General features: G+C 53.0%; 1 protein-coding gene across 2 annotated transcripts; it reads right to left on the bottom strand.

The window, feature by feature from the left end:
* Nucleotides 1-502: 502 nt before the first annotated feature.
* LOC105495539 (FXYD domain containing ion transport regulator 3) lies at nt 503-16358 on the bottom strand. Of its 2 annotated transcripts, none has more exons than XM_071086309.1 (9): nt 16279-16358; nt 8005-8101; nt 5044-5097; nt 3067-3099; nt 2928-2951; nt 1322-1396; nt 1207-1243; nt 853-890; nt 503-728 (listed from the first exon to the last, which is right to left on the bottom strand). In XM_071086309.1, exons 3-9 carry the CDS (start codon nt 5081-5083, stop codon nt 712-714), a joined length of 264 nt encoding a protein of 87 aa, XP_070942410.1. In that variant the 5' UTR covers nt 5084-5097; nt 8005-8101; nt 16279-16358; the 3' UTR covers nt 503-711. The 2 variants fall into 2 exon arrangements, with proteins under 2 accessions (XP_070942410.1, XP_011763526.1); XM_011765224.2 differs by lacking the exon at nt 16279-16358 and adding an exon at nt 8415-8551.
* Nucleotides 16359-17230: the final 872 nt, after the last annotated feature.

Raw genomic sequence — 17230 nt, 5'->3', positions numbered from 1 at the left:
GTTTGAGGCTTGTTGGAAATTCTCACACTATGTGGTCACCGTATGTCATTAAGGGTAGCATAGGGAATTATCTAACGGGCTTGCAGGGACATTTGGGTATTTGGAAAGATCTTGGAATAAATTGAGGTCCCGGGGGTGAATGAAAGGGTCACAGGAGTCTCACTGTTATAAACTGAACACTTCCATCATGGTAGGACGCTCCTATGTTCCAGTTTTCCTGGGATGGTCCAGGGTCCACTGGAATGTTCCAGTGTTCCATCTGGTTAGAGCTCTCTCATTCCTTTGGCTACTAGTAAATCCCAAATTGCCTATGAGGTTCCCATGGCTGAGGAGGCAGAGGGCGGGCCTGTGCCATGCCCCAAGCCACAAGGGAACAGGCCTGTGGGCTTTTCCCAACAAGCAGGCTCAGCGCCAGCCTCTGTGTCAGCCTCCAGGACACGCCGACCTTCTCATGGTGCCCCAAGCCCCACCCCAGTGTACACATAGGAAGTCTCCAGGCTGCTTGGGCAGAGGCACAATCATTTTAGATTTAAAAAAAAAAAAAAAATTGAACAAAGAGACCCTCCTGTGAGAGGTGAGATGAGGCCCTGCAGTGCAAGGGAGTCCCAGCAGAGGAGAGAGAATTCCATCCTGGAGTTCAAGTTTCTGTGCAGAGACAGGACCTGGGGACAGAGAACGGTCCTCCACCCACTTTCAGCTGGTCCGTCTTCATCAGTTATGGGCTGAGCCTGGGGGAGGTGACGGGGTCCATTTGTGAGGGTGGATTGAGTTTTCTTGCCAGTGTGCATGCGCATGCGCACACACACACACCACTTCCGTGTTCCCCTCAGCCCCATGCTGCCCCATCTTTACCTGGGGTGATGAGAGGTGGAGTCTCCCCTGGATGGTGACTAAGGAGACAAAAGCGGTGAGATCCGTGTCCACCCCCATTTGCCCTCTCCCTCCGGGTAGAGGGTTCTTAGCCTGCCCAGACATGTCTTCCTGGCTGCTTTTCCACTTGGGGGGTTGTGCAATCCCAGGGGCCAAAGCATTTCAGGATTTGGGGCCCTCCGGGGATTACCAGCTAGAAACCATGAACCTGGAAATCTTAGCGGCAGGAACTCTGCAGGGCAGAGCCCGGAGGCCTCTCCTGCTGGGACAGTTAGCCCTTTCACCCTGAAAAGCATCCAGCCAGCCTGAGGCGGGCATGCTGGAACAGTATCTTACCTGGGCTTCTGGCCGAACTTACATTTGCATTTTCCACCTGTTGGGGAGAGCTGAGTGGTCAGGGGAGGGGAGCCCCAGCCCCGGCCCGCCTGCTCCCCCCAGCTCCTTCACTCACTCATGACAATGATGATGCCCATGGCGCACAGAACCCCAGCGCAGATGAGCCCGCCAACCTGGAGGCTGTGCCAGTCTAGGAGGAAAGTGGAGGGGACCTCAGTGCCAGGCTATGTCCTCTCCATCCATCCCCCCATCCTCTTGACAAATACATATGGAGCATCTAGGATGCGCAGGGTGCCGGAGACACCGCCATAAGAAAACAGACAAAATCCTAAGTGCTCACATTCTAGTTCACACACCAGCAAACAAGATCTGTCATGCAGGGTCAGGCAGAGATAAGTGGTCTGAAGAAAAATAAGCAGGGTGGGAGATGGAAAGTCAGAGGGCAGGCTGGGCATAGTGGCTAACACCTATTAGGTTGGTGCAAAAGTAATTACGTTTTTGGCTAGGCACAGTGGCTCACGCCTGATATCCCAGAACTTTGGGAGGCTAAGGTGGGCAGATCACGTGAGATCAAGAGTTCCAGACCAGCCTGGCCAACATGGTGAAACCCGGTCTCCACTAAAAATACAAAAATTAGCCAGGCGTGGTGGCAGGCGCCCGTAATCTCAGTTACTCGGCAGGTTGAGGCAGGAGAATCATTTGAACCCGGGAGGTGGAGGTTGCAGTGAGCCAAGACTGCCAAGATTGCGCCATTGCACTCCAGCCAGTCACACTCTGGGTGAAAGAGCAAAATTCTGCCTCAAAAAAAAAAAAAAAATGCACTTTTGCCATGAAAAGCGGTTGCAAAAACCACAATTACTTTTGAACCAACCTAATATACAGAGCTTTGAGACTTCAGGAGTTTAGGAGTTCAAGACCAGCCTGAGCAACATAGTGAGACCCCATCTCTACAAAGTATACAAAAATTAGCCAGATATGGTGGTGCATGACTGCAGTCCCAGCTATTCAGGAGGCTGAGGCAGGAGGATCGCTTGAGCCCAGGAATTTGAGGCTGCAGTGAGCTATGATTACGCCATAGCACTCCAGCGTGGGCAACAGTGTGAGACCTGTCTCTAAAAAACAAGTCAGAGGGCAGCTCTTTTCGAGGGAGTTGTCAGGGAAGGCCTCTTAGGGGGCTGCATTTGAGCAGAGGGAAGGGAGAGAGCCATTTGGTTCTATGGAAGGAAGTGTTCCAGGCAGAGGAACCAGCAAGCGCAGAGGTCTGAGGCTGGCAGTATGTCTACGGTGTCTGAGAGGCTTGGAGCAGAAGGAGTGAGGAGCGTGGAGGAGGTGAGGGCAGAGCGGGGAGTAGGGAGCAGGTCATCGGAACCTGGAGGCCAGATGAGGGTTTTGACCGAACAGCTCACCACCTCCAGGAAGTCTTCTCAAGTCAACACTTCTCCCAGCAGTTGATGTGAACCAAACAATGGCTTCTTGCAAACTGTCCTCACCTCCTGCGTGTGTCTAACTATCTTGCTGGAATAGAACCTTCCCAAAGGCCAGGTTGCTGCCTCTAGTTCCTTTAATCCCCCATGTGGACTCTTCAGTGCCCCCATCTTAGTCCCTTCCTATCTTTGTCCTGTGACGCTCACATCAGACCCTCACCCAATCCTGTGTGGGAACCCTTGGCACCAAGCAGTATGTGGGGTTAGGGGGAAGGGAATGGGGGCACAGGCTCTCACCATAGTAGAAAGGACTGTTTTTATCTGCAAGGAAAGAAAAAACTTCATGAATCCAGGATTACAGCCAGGATGCAGGCCCCGCTCCCACCCAGGGGAGAATTTGGGGGTGGGACAGGTGAAAGAGTCCAGTCTGACTCACCTTCTGGATCATTGGCATCCAGGACAGGCAAGCCTGGTGGGAGAAGAGGGGAAGGAGGGGAGATGGTGATGCTGGCCTCAGCCAAGCCCTTGGGCAGGGCCCGTGGAGTTTCAGGGGCCTTGGGAAAGGGGTCCTGTCACTGAGCAGCCGCCTCATCCCCTCATATCCCATCATGGAAATGTGAACTCGCCCACTCAGCCCCACACCTCCGAGTCATGCCAGCATTCTACCACCTGAAATTGGTTCTAATCTAGGAGGGTTTTGGCCACTGTCTGGTCTCGTGTTTCAGACACGTGGTTAATCCATGCCTTCTGCAGCAGCAAGGGACTTTTCTGGTCAAGACGACAGATGGTTTCAGTTCCCAGATTCCTGTTTCCCCAAGTCCCATCATGCTCAAAGCCCATCCTCCCGCTTCCACCATGTCCACACCCACCTGGTCTGGTGTTTGCACATCATTGAAAATGACTCACTATTATACACTTAAATAGACTTTATTGAAAATGTAATTTTAGATCACTACCCTGCAGGGAATACTAGTCTTGCCCTGTGTAATGGATAAAAAGTGTGCCTATAATCCCAGAGCTTTGGGAGGCAGACGTGGAAGGATTCCTTGAGCCTGGGAGGTCAAGGCTGCAGTGAAAAAGTAAAAAGGGGACTGGGCGCAGTGGCTTAGACCTGTAATCCCAACACTTTGGGAGGCCGAGGCAGGAGGATCACTTGAGGTCAGGAGTTCGAGACTAGCCTGGCCAATATGGTGAAACCTTGTCTCTTCTAAAAATATAAAAGTTAGGGCCGGGCGCGGTGGCTCACGCCTGTAATCCCAGCACTTTGGGAGGCCGAGGCGGGCGGATCACAAGGTCAGGAGATCGAGACCACGGTGAAACCCCGTCTCTACTAAAAATACAAAAAATTAGCCGGGCGCGGTGGCGGGCGCCTGTAGTCCCAGCTACTCAGGAGGCTGAGGCAGGAGAATGGCGTAAACCCAGGAGGCGGAGCTTGCAGTGAGCCGAGATCGCGCCACTGCACTCCAGCCTGGGCGACAGAGCGAGACTCCGTCTCAAAACAAACAAACAAACAAAATATATAAAAGTTAGCCAGGCATGGTGGCACATGCCTGTAATCCCAACTACTTGGGAGGCTGAGGCAGGAGAATCACTTGAACCCGGGAGGTGGAGGTTGCAGTAAGCTGAGTTCATGCCACTGCACTCCAGCCTGGGCAACAGAGGGAGACTCTGTCTCAAAAAAAAAAAAAAAAAAAGAAAAGAAAAGAAAGAAAGAAAAAAGAGGAAAAGTGTTTGGAAGTTAAAGATGCAGTCGCACCGAGCTGAGCCTTCTACTTGAAGTTTTTGGAAAATTTACAAGAGAACTGGCTGGGCAGTTATCTTATTTCAGTGCTTTGAAGGTGTAATTTCATTGTATTCTAGCTTCCATTATTTATGTTTAATAGTCAATCAAGGCCAGTGCAGTGTGGCTCGTGCCTGTAATCCCAGCACTTTGGAAGGCTGAGGTGGGAGGATCAAACTCAGCCAGAAGTTTGAGATCAGCTTGGGCAATACAGTGAGACCTCGTCTCTGCAAAATATTTAAAAATGAGCTGGGCTTGGTGGTGTGTGCCTAGAGTTCTAGCTGTGTAAGGCTAAGGGAGTAGCATCGCTTGACCCCAGGAGTTCAAGGCTGTAGTGAACTGTGATTGCACCATTGCACTCCAGCCTGAGTGACAGAGACTCCCTTTCAAAAAAAAAAAAGAAAGAAAGAGCGAGAGAATGGGGAAGATGGTGACTTTCCAGCTGTGCGAGCCAGCTCTTCTTGTGTATCCCTGGCAATCACTAGTTTGACTTTACTTACCCTCAAGGAGATGCTGTTCTAACATTTACCACCTTCCCTGGGGTGGTAGAAAAGCACAGGAGAGAGACAGAGGCTTGGCAGCCCCCCATCCAGGGGATCCAGAGGAAAAGGCAGTTGGGGGATGGGTACTCACCTACCAGGAACACAAGCAGGCCCAGGGTCACCTTCTGCATGTCAGAGCGCGGGCCTAGAGGGGTGGCAGGAGGTCCGGCCTTAGCAGAGCCACTGGGAGGCTGGCCCTGTGCCTATGGCTCCCCAACCCTCCTCCCCTGCTCCCCAGGCAGGGTGCACAGTTCACCCAGGGCAAGAAGGCTGACATCTCGCTGGGCTGAGAGATAAGCCGCAGCCGCGCCGTGGAGTGGGGACTGGGTGAAACTCGGGCCTGACGCGGGAGGAGCCATAATAACTCACTGGACATGGACCAGGCTTTCTGTGAATCGCCCCGCAACCAAATGAGGGCACCACTGCCCGCTGTTGTCCTCATTGGACAGATGGGGAAACTGAGGCTCTGGGAGGCGAAACTAGGTGCCCTAGCCAGGAAGCAGGATTTAAGCCAGGCCTGGCTCCCCAGCAGCTGCTCCTAACTAAGGACTGTCAGGGCCTTGGGGTGTTTGGGGAAGCCAGGTGCTGGGAGCCAGGTGGCAGGAGGCCTGCTTCCCGGGGGTGTCTCCATAGACGGCTCAGAGCCTGCCTGGCCCTGCCAGGACATTGCAGACTTCAGGCTGCGGACTGAGCAGGTTCTTCAAGCTGCTCAGGGCGGGGTGTGTGGAGCAATTGACTTGAGGCTGGGACTGGGTGTAGAGGGGGACAAACTCAGCCTGGCTGCAGCCCTAGCTCCATCTCTGTTCCCCAGAACCTCCTGCCCCTCACCCCTCACCCATGCCCTTCCCTGTCCCAGCCCTGACCCTGCCTAGCCTGAGTCCCCAGCCCAGCCCCTGACCCTACCCTAGGCCCCGCAGAGCACTTTCTTTCCCAGGTAGACCTGCTCAGCATAAGGAACTTGTTTCTCTCTCCTTCCTGACCTGGCATCAGTCCTGCCCTCCCAGCCTGCAAGGCTGCACCAAGCCCGGGCCTCCAAGCATGCCCTCCCCTGCCCTGTTCCTGCCCAAATGCTGAGTGCATAGTTATCATAATTGTTTTTATTTTTTCTCTTTTTTTTGAGGCGGAGTTTCACTCTGTCGCCCAGGCTAGAGTGCAATGGCACAATCTCAGCTCACTGCAACTTCTGCCTCCTGGGTTCAAGCAATTCTCCTGCCTCAGCCTCCCGAGTAGCAGAGACTACAGACGTGTGCCACCATGCCTGGCTAATTTTTGTATTTTTGGTAGAGACAGGATTTCACCATGTTGGCCAGGTTGGTCTCGAACTCCTGACCTCAGGTGATCCACCCACCCGGGCCTCCCTAAGTACTGGGATTACAGGTGTGAGCCACCGCACCTGGTCTAGTTATAATTTTGATAGCGAGAGCTGGTACTTCCTCCACCTTGCCCTGGGGTGCACACTGACCTTGCTGTGTTCTCACTCAACCCCCCAGCAATTTCATGGACAGCAAAAATGCTGAGAGAGGGTGGCGCCACAACCAACGGTGCGGGTGGTCCCTGCAGGTTGGCACAGACTCCTCCCTCTGCCTACGCACCCCAGGGCCTGGGAATCCTCTCAGCTTCCCAGTTAATTCCACATGCTGAACTCACAATTTTAGTTTGAGCATCCATTTCTTTTCCTTTTTTTTTTTTTTTTTTGTGGGAAGAAAGCCTGAGACTTTGGGGAGCATTACTGAGACCCAGGAAGTGTTTAAGATCCCCAAAAGTGTTGGGGGTCGGGGGAGCTGGTGTGGGTGGGTGGGCAGGATGGCATGGTGGATAGGGGCACAGGTTGTAGGTAGACTGCTGGTGGTCTGAAGCTGTCACCCATAACCATATGAGTCCTGATAACAGCAGCAGATGTTTATTGAGTGTCTACCCCACGGGGCATTTCCTTAGCTTCCCACTTATTTGCTCAATCTCTGCAGCTTAATGTAGGGGGCACTATTATTAGCACACATTGCAGTTGTAATCCTGTAACCCCTGCAAATTCATCTTAAAGCCCTATGCTCTGTCGCCGTGGCTGTTGAGTCTCACCTCTTAAGCCTCTTTCCAAGGGCTCCTCCAAGCCACCTCTGGCCTGCAAGGCCCCACTATTCCCCCTTCCCATGATGTCATCCAGCCAAGACTAACAGATGGTATTTGCCTCGCCCCAGCCCCAGCCCCAGCTTCTGCAAAACAATGTCCAGCCCCACGTTTCTGGAGGCTGCAGGGAGCCGGGAGCTGGGTCTGCCCTCACATTCCCGATTCAGGCTATTGCTGAAGAGGCCCTGGACTGCTCCCAGACCAATGTGGTTGGTGGGCAGGTTAGAGAGGAAGGCAGCCCTGCAGCTGATGCTCTGTCTACCTGCCCTGATCCTTCCTGGCCACGAGGTCCCAAGGCCGGCCTGAGGACTGTTTGCCCCACCTGCCCTCTGCTATCCCCTCTATTCCTCCATACTGTAGGAGAAATGTCTCATGTTCAGGGGCGGGCAGAAAGATCCTGCCCGCTCTGTGCTCCTGAAATCTCCCAAGCAACTCCGTATTTACAACTTCCCCAACAGCTCTGTCCTCTTTTCCTGGAGGTTTCCAGAATCCACATCCCTCAGTGCCTGGACACCCCGAGTGCATCTAGCACTCCTCATCCACACAGATGTCCCCAGTCCATCTACGCACGCCTGGTCCACTTAGATACCCCTACCTACCCAGGCACCCCCCTCTCTTCCACCCAGATATCCCCAACCCAGATACCCCTAATCCATGCAGACATCAGTCTTCCCAGACACCCCAACCACACTTACCGGTCCTGCCCTCACCCCAGCCAGCTCAACCAGTCCCTGAGAGGAGAATGGTGGGGAAAGGGACATTAGGGGAAGGGACTTTCTCCTATCTCCTGGCTCCAGAAAAACATTTCCAAAGATTTTAGGCTCTTTAACAGCAGAGCTTGTGTGTGGCAGGGTCAGTGGGCAGGTAGATACTCCCTCGTTTAGGGGCAGAGCCAAGGAGGGCTTGGAGGAAGGGGGCCCCAGCTGCTCACCTGTGTGGTTCACCAGGCTGAGCAGAGGTTCCGGGAGAAATCGGGGCTGCAAGGCGGAGTCCTGCCTTTATCCGAAGCTGCCACGCCCTGAGCAAACCTGGGCAGGTAGGAAACAAGTCAGATGCCCTAAGGCCCAGGGGCTCCGTTCCTGCTCTTAAAGAGACAGCTTCACCCCCTCCCCAGCCATCCCAGCCATGGGCAGCACGTTGCTCCCGGGGGTCACCAGGGCCACAGCAGCCTCAGGTGAGACAGAGAATTGGATGGGCTGGAGCTCGGTCCCTGGAATTAAGGGAGGAGCGCTCTCCAATCTTCTGTGCCCAGGAGAGGACCTTGAATGGGGAAGGTTCTGGGGTCTTTAAACGGCAAAGCCTCCAGGGCCATGCAGGGAAGTGATGTGTTGGTGTTCCGACCTGACTTCTTTCCCTTAGATGATGTGTTTTGGCTGGTGGAAGGACTGCTGGCAATTGTGGGGGACTTAAATTCCCCTTCCAGGCCACAGCTTGCTGCAGGGACAATTTCAGGGTTATCAGAGACGCTGGCATGACCAAAGTCAGGAGATGGGGCAGGGGTGCATATGAGGGAGCGGCTGGAACAGCAGGGAGGGGCCAGGGTGGGGACTCTGGGACCTTAGTCCTGGTCATAACCTGCTCCCTGCCCTGGGGAGAATGAGAACTGGCTCCCAGGCACCAGGCTGGAGTTTCCTAGCCAAACTCTTTCCGTGGGTGCTGGGAGAGCCAGATGTCCGGGTCTACAGAGTGGGCGCTGGTGGGGGCAGCTGCCTCCTAGTCTAGATAAGGCCCCCTGCATTGTACAAGGCTCCCTCCCCTTTTCCTCCCCCGTCTCCTGCTCCTCCTCCTCCAGGCATTCCTTCCGGATGGGGTCTGTGCAGGCTCCCCCATGGTCCCAGTTGGGGGTGCCCCCTCCCCTCAATTCCGCCTTCTTAGACAGAGGGACTTTTGTCTGGGGGCTGGATGGAGAACAAGGATCCTTTGAGCGGTTGGCGGAGGATTGGGGTCACGGGGAGGGGTAGGGCCAGGAAAGGGGTAGCTCTGCCCTGGACACCAGCTGGACTCCAGGCGACCCCAACACCATCGTGGGGGCAGGGAGGAGGGCTGCAGGGCCAGGCCAGGGAGAAACAGCTGCTGGGAGTGTGGAGCACAGGACAGGAAAAGGGGGTTTAGGTCAAGGCTCTGCCGGAAACTGGCCTGCTGGGGGCAGAGAGAAGGACCCCCCACTTGTCATCTCTGAGGGATGGGGGCGGAGAATGCTCGCCAGCGCTACACCCTTTCTCTATGTGGTTCCCTGGGGCAAGTTGTCAAATCCAGGCCCTAGACAAGGACAAGGCTCCCTGCTACCCCTGTTAAGGTGGGGCCAGTTCCCATAAGAAAGCGGCGCGGGGAGGGGGCGCGGGGGGGGGGGGCTCGGGGTAGGACTCCAAGCAAGAGGCCTAGGAGGAGATAGAAACAGCAAGGGGAGGCCCGGAGGCTAACTCAGTCTAGCTAGGGGGGGGGGTCTTTGTGTCTGTGTAGATAGCATCTCTTCCCCAGACCCTTCCAAGCTTGGTTGTGTCTGGGACGACCCCTTGGTGGTCTTGGGAGTGGAATGGTGTCTCCCTCTGCTGGGCAGCCTGGGAACTGCAGGCATCAGAGAGCAAGTCGGGGTGCGTGCAGGGTGGCTGGGAAGGGCGGGTGACGCTCTGCCCTTCACTGGAACGGGGTGAACTGGAAAACTGTTGCCTAAAAATCCTGGAGGAACCCCCCTGCCCGTGGATAGATACAGAGGTATTTCCCAGACAGCTTGCTAAGCGGAAAAAAAAACAAGGTGTAGGGAAACCGTGGAGCGTGCTACCATTTGTGAGCGGTAAAATAATGCATATTCATATACTTGTAATGAATAAAATATTTTTGGAGATTGGCATCCATGGGTGCTTCTGTAGAAGGAAACTGGGAGGCTGGAGGATGGGGTGGAAGTGAGACGCACTCATCATCACGTGCCCTCTTATATGTTTTGAATTTTGCATCCTGAAAATGTACTACCTTAAAGAGGTTTAATTTAAAAACTTTGAATCAGATTTTTTAAAAAAATTTGTAGGTCAAACAAACCACATCTGTTGACTGGTTTCAACCTGGGGGACCAGCAATTCGAGACTTCTGACAACCTCTGAAGGTTCTGTAGTTTTAAACACCATGATCTTACATTCTGATGTACAGATGTTTACGGTTGTTACCCAACCCAGGTCAACCACAAATTCTTCCTAGGCTGGACGTGAACATGCTGCATCCAAGTGTGTGTTGGGCTGGGGCTGGGGCTTAGGGTTTATGGTCAGGAAGACTATGAGACCCCAGTGTGATGAGCACACTGAGACCCTTAGGAAGGGCTGTAGGGAGCAGAGTTTGTGCAGTCACTTGCACCCTATCGGGGATCAGGTCCCTTTTGGAGTGAGTCTTAAGGGCCAATTTGACTTCAGTTATGTTTTAAATGCACATAGGTAATATGTTTTATTAATATATTGTATATAATACAGACAATAAACATATTTGAAAAAGTCTCTCTCATTTTGCTTTTGGAATCATGTGGGCCCAAAGAACCTGTTGAGGCTGTGAGTGGCTGTGATTTCTCCATATCCTGGGAATTCTTACAAAATGAAAAAAAAAAAACCAAACCTACAGAGAGTTTCTGAACACCACAAGGTTTTCAGGAACGCTGAATTAAAGCACAGAATCGAAGCCAGAGCATGTTATACCATCCCTGATTCAAACTTTTATTGATTTTGTTTGAATCACTTCATTGCTCTTTACTTAAGGCTGGGAGTGTTTCTGCAGGCTCCTGGCCCTAGAGAGGGCCGCCTGGAGGCACCCCCAGCCCTGAGAGGGGTGCTGGTTGGGTGGGGTCCTGCCTTTGCAGGTAGAGCCTGAGTGGTCAGGCTGACTGGCTGGGAGGTGTGGTCACAGTGGTATGCCAAGGTCCCGCTTCCTGGGCAAGATGGGGTCAGAGAGGCCGGTGGACAGGGCGATATGGCTTCCTGAGGCTTTGTGGAACAGCGTTGTGGTCTCAGCATCTGTGGGAGAAGAGTGGGCGCTGGCAGGTAGCCCTGTCCTGCCACCATGGAGATGGTGTGGCTGTGGACGTATCGCTGTCTGCCTGGCTTCCAGGAGCCACGTGAGGTGACACAGTGGCCAAGAGTCCACAGGCTCCCTGACATCTGTCTCTGTGCTGTTCTGATGTCATCACTCATCAACAGAAGCTAGAAATGGAGACTTCTATGATGAAATCTCCTGATTTTTTTTTTTTTTTTTTTTTTGAGATGGAATTTTGCTCTTGTTGCCCAGGCTGCAGTGCAGTGGCACAATCTCAGCTCACTGCAACCTCTGCCTTCTGGGTTCAAGCAATTCTTGTGCCTTAGCCTCCCGAGTAGGTGGGATTACAGGTGTGTGCCACCACACCCGGCTAATTTTTGTATTTTAGTAGAGACGGGGTTTCACCATGTTGGCCAAGCTGGTCTCCAACTCCTGATCTCAAGTGATTCGCCTGCCTCAGCCTCCCAAAGTGCTAAGATTACAGACATGAGCCACCACGCCTGGCCCCTGATTATTTTTTTCTTTTAAGAGGTGAGTTCTTGCTCTGTTGCCCAAGCTGGAATGTACTGGTGCAATGATGGCTCACTGCAGCCTCCAACTCCTGGGCTTAAATTAAATGATCCTCCCACCTCAACCTCCCCTGCAACTGGGACTACAAATGCACATCACCACACATGGCTAATTTTTAAATTTTTTTTAGAGACAGGGGTCTCGCTATGTTGCCCAGCCTGGTCTTGAACTCCTGATCTCAAGTGATCCTCCCACCTTGGCTTCCCAAAGTGCAGGGATTACAGGTGCAAGCCACTGCACCCGGCCCTGATTTTTAAATGTTGGTAACTTCGTTTTCTTAACACTTTGTAGACAGAATGAAAAATATCCAGTGGTTGGATAAGGCCCTGGGGCCACCAGTTGGAGTCCCCCATCTTAGGGACTCGGCAAACTCGGGAGGTTCAGGGCCCCCGCCCAACCCCTATTGTCACTCACTCTGCTCCGGCCACCTGGGCCTCCTTGCCGTTCCTGGATCACTCCAGGCGTGTTTCTGGCCAAGAGCCCTCTCAATGGCTATTCCCTTGCCTGGCTCTTTTCTCCCACATCTGGACAGCTCAAAGACATGACGCTCAAGGGGCCTTCCCCGACCACCATCGCACCTACCCCCTGACCTCTCTATGACCTTGTGACTTAACTCTCTTCAAAGCATATTCTAGGAAACTTCTGTTTGCTTTTTTTTTTTTTTTTTTTTTTTTGGTAGTGCTATCTGCCTCCCCTGCCAGCACATCAGCTCGTCTCACAGAGTTTCATCTGAATTATAGAACGGGGCCTGGTGCATAGTGGGTGCTGACAAAGTATCTGTTAATTACCAGGCTGGGCACAGTGGCTCACGCCTGTAATCCCAGCACTTTGGGGGGCCGAGGCTGGAGGATCCTTTGAGTCCAGGAGTTCAAGACCAGCCTGGGCAACATAGAGAGATCTTGTCTCTAAAAAAATAAAAATAAAAGTACATTTAAAACAATTATAAAAGAAAGGCTTTCTCCCCCGCCACTCCCTATCCATTGAGGCCTTGCAGGAGCTGAGGTGGGGGTGCTGATGGGGGCAGGGGGTGTGCAGGAATGAATTTCTTGGCCAGCTTCCCCATCATGCGGGGAGTAGGGGCAGGGTGGGGGGGTAGGGGAGCTTGGGCAAATGGCTGGGGTTCCTGGGTGTGGGCAGGAACTACAGGGAAACACGAGAGGGCAGGGAACACGTTTGGCGCTAGACATCCGGGACACGGACTTCTGGTTCAAGTGGGAGCCCTGCAGCCCCCTCCCAGCCTGACTCAGTCCCTAACAGAAGGATTGTAAACTGGTGGCCCCAGGGTAGAACGCAAGTACTGTACCTTTCCTTTAGTTTACAAAGCGCTGCAAACATTAATAATTGTTAACATTTAAACAGCAGGACATTTCAATGTAACAAGCTGTGTTTCCAGCATCTCTGGAAAGGTCTGGACTAAAAGGACCCCCATTCCCACCTGGAAGCCATTCCTGAGGTGGCAGGTCTGTCTCCCTGGGGTGACCCAGGCCCTAGCTCTGCCTGGTTTGAGGCTTCATGGGAAGGAGGGAGAGAGGGAGGGAGGGAGGGAGGGAGGGAGAGAGGGAGGGAGGGAGGGAGAGAGGGAGGGAGGGAGGGAGGGAGGGAGAGGGGGCCTTGCGGTTGCTCCGGCCCAGACTTGCTTCGGTCACCTCCCATCTCAGACCTGCCTTCCACCTACAAGGCCATGATTACAGCACAGACCCGACAGATGCAGCTTCTGGGGTGCCTCGGGGTGTGGTTTACACAGCAAAGGCCCCAGGACTGTCCTCCCCAGACCAGGAAGAGAGGGCGCATCCGCCTGAAGGATTCAGGAAAAGCTCTGTCTTGTGTTGTGATCTCCCTCCAGAAAAAGGCTAAATGTTTATTTATTGGTCCACCAGCAACAGAGGAGACTGAGTCTTTTGAAAACGCCTGGACAAGGAAATAGGGCAGGAAAAGATTTCTGAGACACAGAAACTCAGAAAAAAATTACATGGATATATAGAGATAAAGAGAATCAGGCAAAATATTAAGAATTGAGGAAGCTATGTGAAGGGTATTTGAGTGGATTGTACGGGTTACATGACTTTTCTATAGTTGAAAATCTCCAAAGTTGGTGGAAAAATCAATTAAAAATATATATTTTTACAAGACAGTGTCTCGCTCTGTCACCCAAGCTGGAGTGCAGTGGTGAGATCTTAGCTCGGTGTGCAACCTCCGCCTCCCAGGTTCAAGTAATTCTCCTGTCTCAGCCTCTGAGTAGCTGGGATTACAGGCACCTGCCACCACACCCGGCTAATTTTTTGTAATTTTTAATAGAGATAGGCTTTCACGATGTTGGCCAGGCTAGTCTTGAACTCCTGACCTCAAGTGATCCGCCCACCTGGGCCTCCCAAAGTGCTAGGATTACAAGCATGAGCCATCGTGCCCAGCCCTTAAAAATATAATATTAAAGTTAACAAAAAGAAATAAATCACAAGATAAAAAACAACACCGAAAAAGTGGAAGGAAATATAAATTTAGAACTGTGTAAACTAACAGTTAAGGAAACAATTTAAATGAACTTAAGAAACTATATATTTATGTATATTACTATAGATTATATATTAAATATTTTATCTCTATATATTTTTCCTTTTACTGTCTATATATTTTCTATATATTTTTCCTTTGCCTGAGTTTTTGTTGGTCCTCCCACGTCTTCCTTCTCCTTCCTCCTGGATCAGTTCACCATCCACAGCCCCGTGGGGCCCAGCTCTGCCCCTTCCTGGCTGTGGGTGACTTAACCCCTCCTGGCCACCCAGCTCCGGCCCCCTCACCCCCCGCATGGTGGGAGCCCCAAGGCTCTGAGGCTGGCGCTGGCGCTAGCAGGCTCCCTCCTGGCTGCAGAGGCAGGACCATGAGTCTGCAGTTCTAAGAGCCTGGCTGGCACCCTCGGCTGCGCGGAGGCACTGACCCAGCAGCCTGCTGGCAGCCGGGGCCCATCTCCACATCCCCTTCCCCCTGCACCCCGGTATCCAAAAAGGCAGTGCCGCACTCAGCCTGCGCCAGCGCCACACCCCTGCTCCGGCCTGAGTCATTTACCTACAATTGCTGACTGTCTATTCTCAACCAACAATCCTAGCGCTTGTGGCGCAGGACTTAACTGCCTGCGGGGAGTTATTCTTCCACTTGGGGAAACTGCAGCACCCGGGCTTAGCTGCTTAGCGGAAGTCACCCAGTTAGTGAAGGGGCAGTCAGGATTCCAGCCCACGTCTGGCTGCACACACACCCTGTGCGACTGCGGGGGGGCGCAGGGAGCGCTAAAAAACAACAGGGGCGGCCGGGCGTGGTGGCTCACGCCTGTAGGTCCCAGCACTTTGGGAGGCTGAGGCGAGCGGATCACGAGGTCAGGAGTTCGAGACCAGCCGGAAAAACATGGTGAAACCCCATCTCTACTAAAAATATAAAAATTAGCCAGGCATGGTGGTGGACACCTGTAATCTCAGCTACTCTGGAGGCTGAGGTAGGAGGATAGCTTGAACCTGGGAGGCGGAGCTTGCAGTGAGCTGAGATCGCGCCACCGCACTCCAGCCTGGGCGACAGAGCGAGACTCCATCTCAGAAAAACCAAAAATCAAACAAAACAACAACAACAACAAAAACCAGGGGCCCACGTAAACTTCAGGGCCCCAGAAACAGTCAGCACAGTTTGAAGAGGGGATAAGACCCCAGAGAATATTTCCAGAACCATCCACTTCTCCCCCCCACTGCCCTTACCCTGGCCCAGCCTTTGTCCCCTCCAGCTTGGACATTCCAGAGCCTCCTCCCTGGCCTCCCTGCTCTGGTCCCTGCCCCGCCGCAGTCTGTCCCCACCTGCAGCCAGAGGGAGCCTGGGACCACCTGAGTCACGTCAGGACCCACCTGGCTCAGAGCCCTGTCCTGGGCGCACCTCGCTCCACGCAAAAGCCAAGTCCTCACTAGCCCCATAAGTCCCCCTCCATCTGGTCCCCATCACCTCTCTGACCTCATCATCTCTTTTCCCTAGCCCCTCACTCAGCTCCAGCCACACCAGCCTCCCTGTGGCTCCTCCAACGCACCAGGCCCCATCCAGCCCCTGTGGGACTCACTCACTCCCCAGATGTGCACATGGGTCCCTCTCTCCTCCTCTTTCTTGGGGTTCTGCTCAAATATCACCTTCTCAAAGAGGCTTTCCTTGGCTTCTCAGTTTAAAACCATCTTTTCCATCTGGAAGCCACCACCGCCCCTCCCCATCCTGTTCTATATTTTCTTTTTTTTTTTTTTTTTTTTTTTTTGTTTTGAGACGGAGTCTCGCTCTGTCGCCCAGGCTGGAGTGCAGTGGCCGGATCTTGGCTCACTGCAAGCTCCACCTCCCGGGTTCACGCCATTCTCCTGCCTCAGCCTCCCGAGTAGCTGGGACTACAGGCGCCCGCCACAGCGCCCGGCTAGTTTTTTGTATTTTTTAGTAGAGACGGGGTTTCACCATGTTAGCCAGGATGGTCTCGATCTCCTGACCTCGTGATCCGCCCGTCTCGGCCTCCCAAAGTGCTGGGATTACAGGCTTGAGCCACCGCGCCCGGCCCCCGTTCTGTATTTTCTTCCCTCGCACGAATGCATACGGCCTCCTGACAAACTATATAATTCACACTTACTGGTCAGGCCTGTTGTCTCTCTCTCCTCTGGAATCTCAGCTCCACGATGGAGAGATCTCAACCGTTCCACCCACTACTGTTTCCCCAGCACTGAGCCCAGGGTCTGGCACAGAGTAGGTGCCCAGGAAGTATTTAATGAGTAGATGAATGAACACCATTCTTTTTTTTTTTTTTTTTTTAAAGACAGAATTTCGTTCTTGTTGCCCAGGCTGGAGTGCAATGGCATGATCTCGGCTCACTGCAATCTCCGCCTCCCAGGTTCAAGTGATTTTCCTGCCTCAGCCGCCGGAGTAACTGTGATTACAGGCACGTACTACAACGCTCGGTTAATTTTGTATTTTTAGGCCGGGCGCGGTGGCTCAAGCCTGTAATCCCAGCACTTTGGGAGGCCGAGATGGGCGGATCACGAGGTCAGGAGATCGAGACCATCCTGGCTAACACGGTGAAACCCCGTCTCTACTAAGAAATACAAAAAATAGCCGGGCGAGGTGGCAGCGCCTGTAGTCCCAGCTACTCGGGAGGCTGAGGCCGGAGAATGGCATGAACCCGGGAGGCGGAGCTTGCAGTGAGCTGAGATCCGGCCACTGCACTCCAGCCTGGGCTACAGAGCGAGACTCCGTCTCAAAAAAAAAAAAAAAAAAAAATTTGTATTTTTAGTAGAGACGGGGTTTCACCTTGTTGGTCAGGCTGGTCTCAAACTCCTGACTGCAGGTGATCTGCCCACCTTGGCCTCCTAAAGTGCAATTTTTTTGTATTTTTAATAGAGATGGGGGTTTCTCCATGTTGGCCAGGCTGGTCTCAAACTCCTGACCTCAGGTAATCCATTTGCCTCGGCCTCCCAAAGTGCTAGAATTACAGGCGTGAGCCACTGTGCCTGGACTAAGGAACACCATTCTTGAGAGTTACTATACGTCCCAGGCCCCACCACAGATGAATCAGGCATGCCACCTCC

Source organism: Macaca nemestrina, chromosome 20, assembly GCF_043159975.1.
Source record: "Macaca nemestrina isolate mMacNem1 chromosome 20, mMacNem.hap1, whole genome shotgun sequence".
NCBI classification, from domain to species: domain Eukaryota; kingdom Metazoa; phylum Chordata; class Mammalia; order Primates; family Cercopithecidae; genus Macaca; species Macaca nemestrina.
Note: the sequence above shows the minus strand (reverse complement) of the source record. Positions and strands in the feature narration are given on the sequence as shown.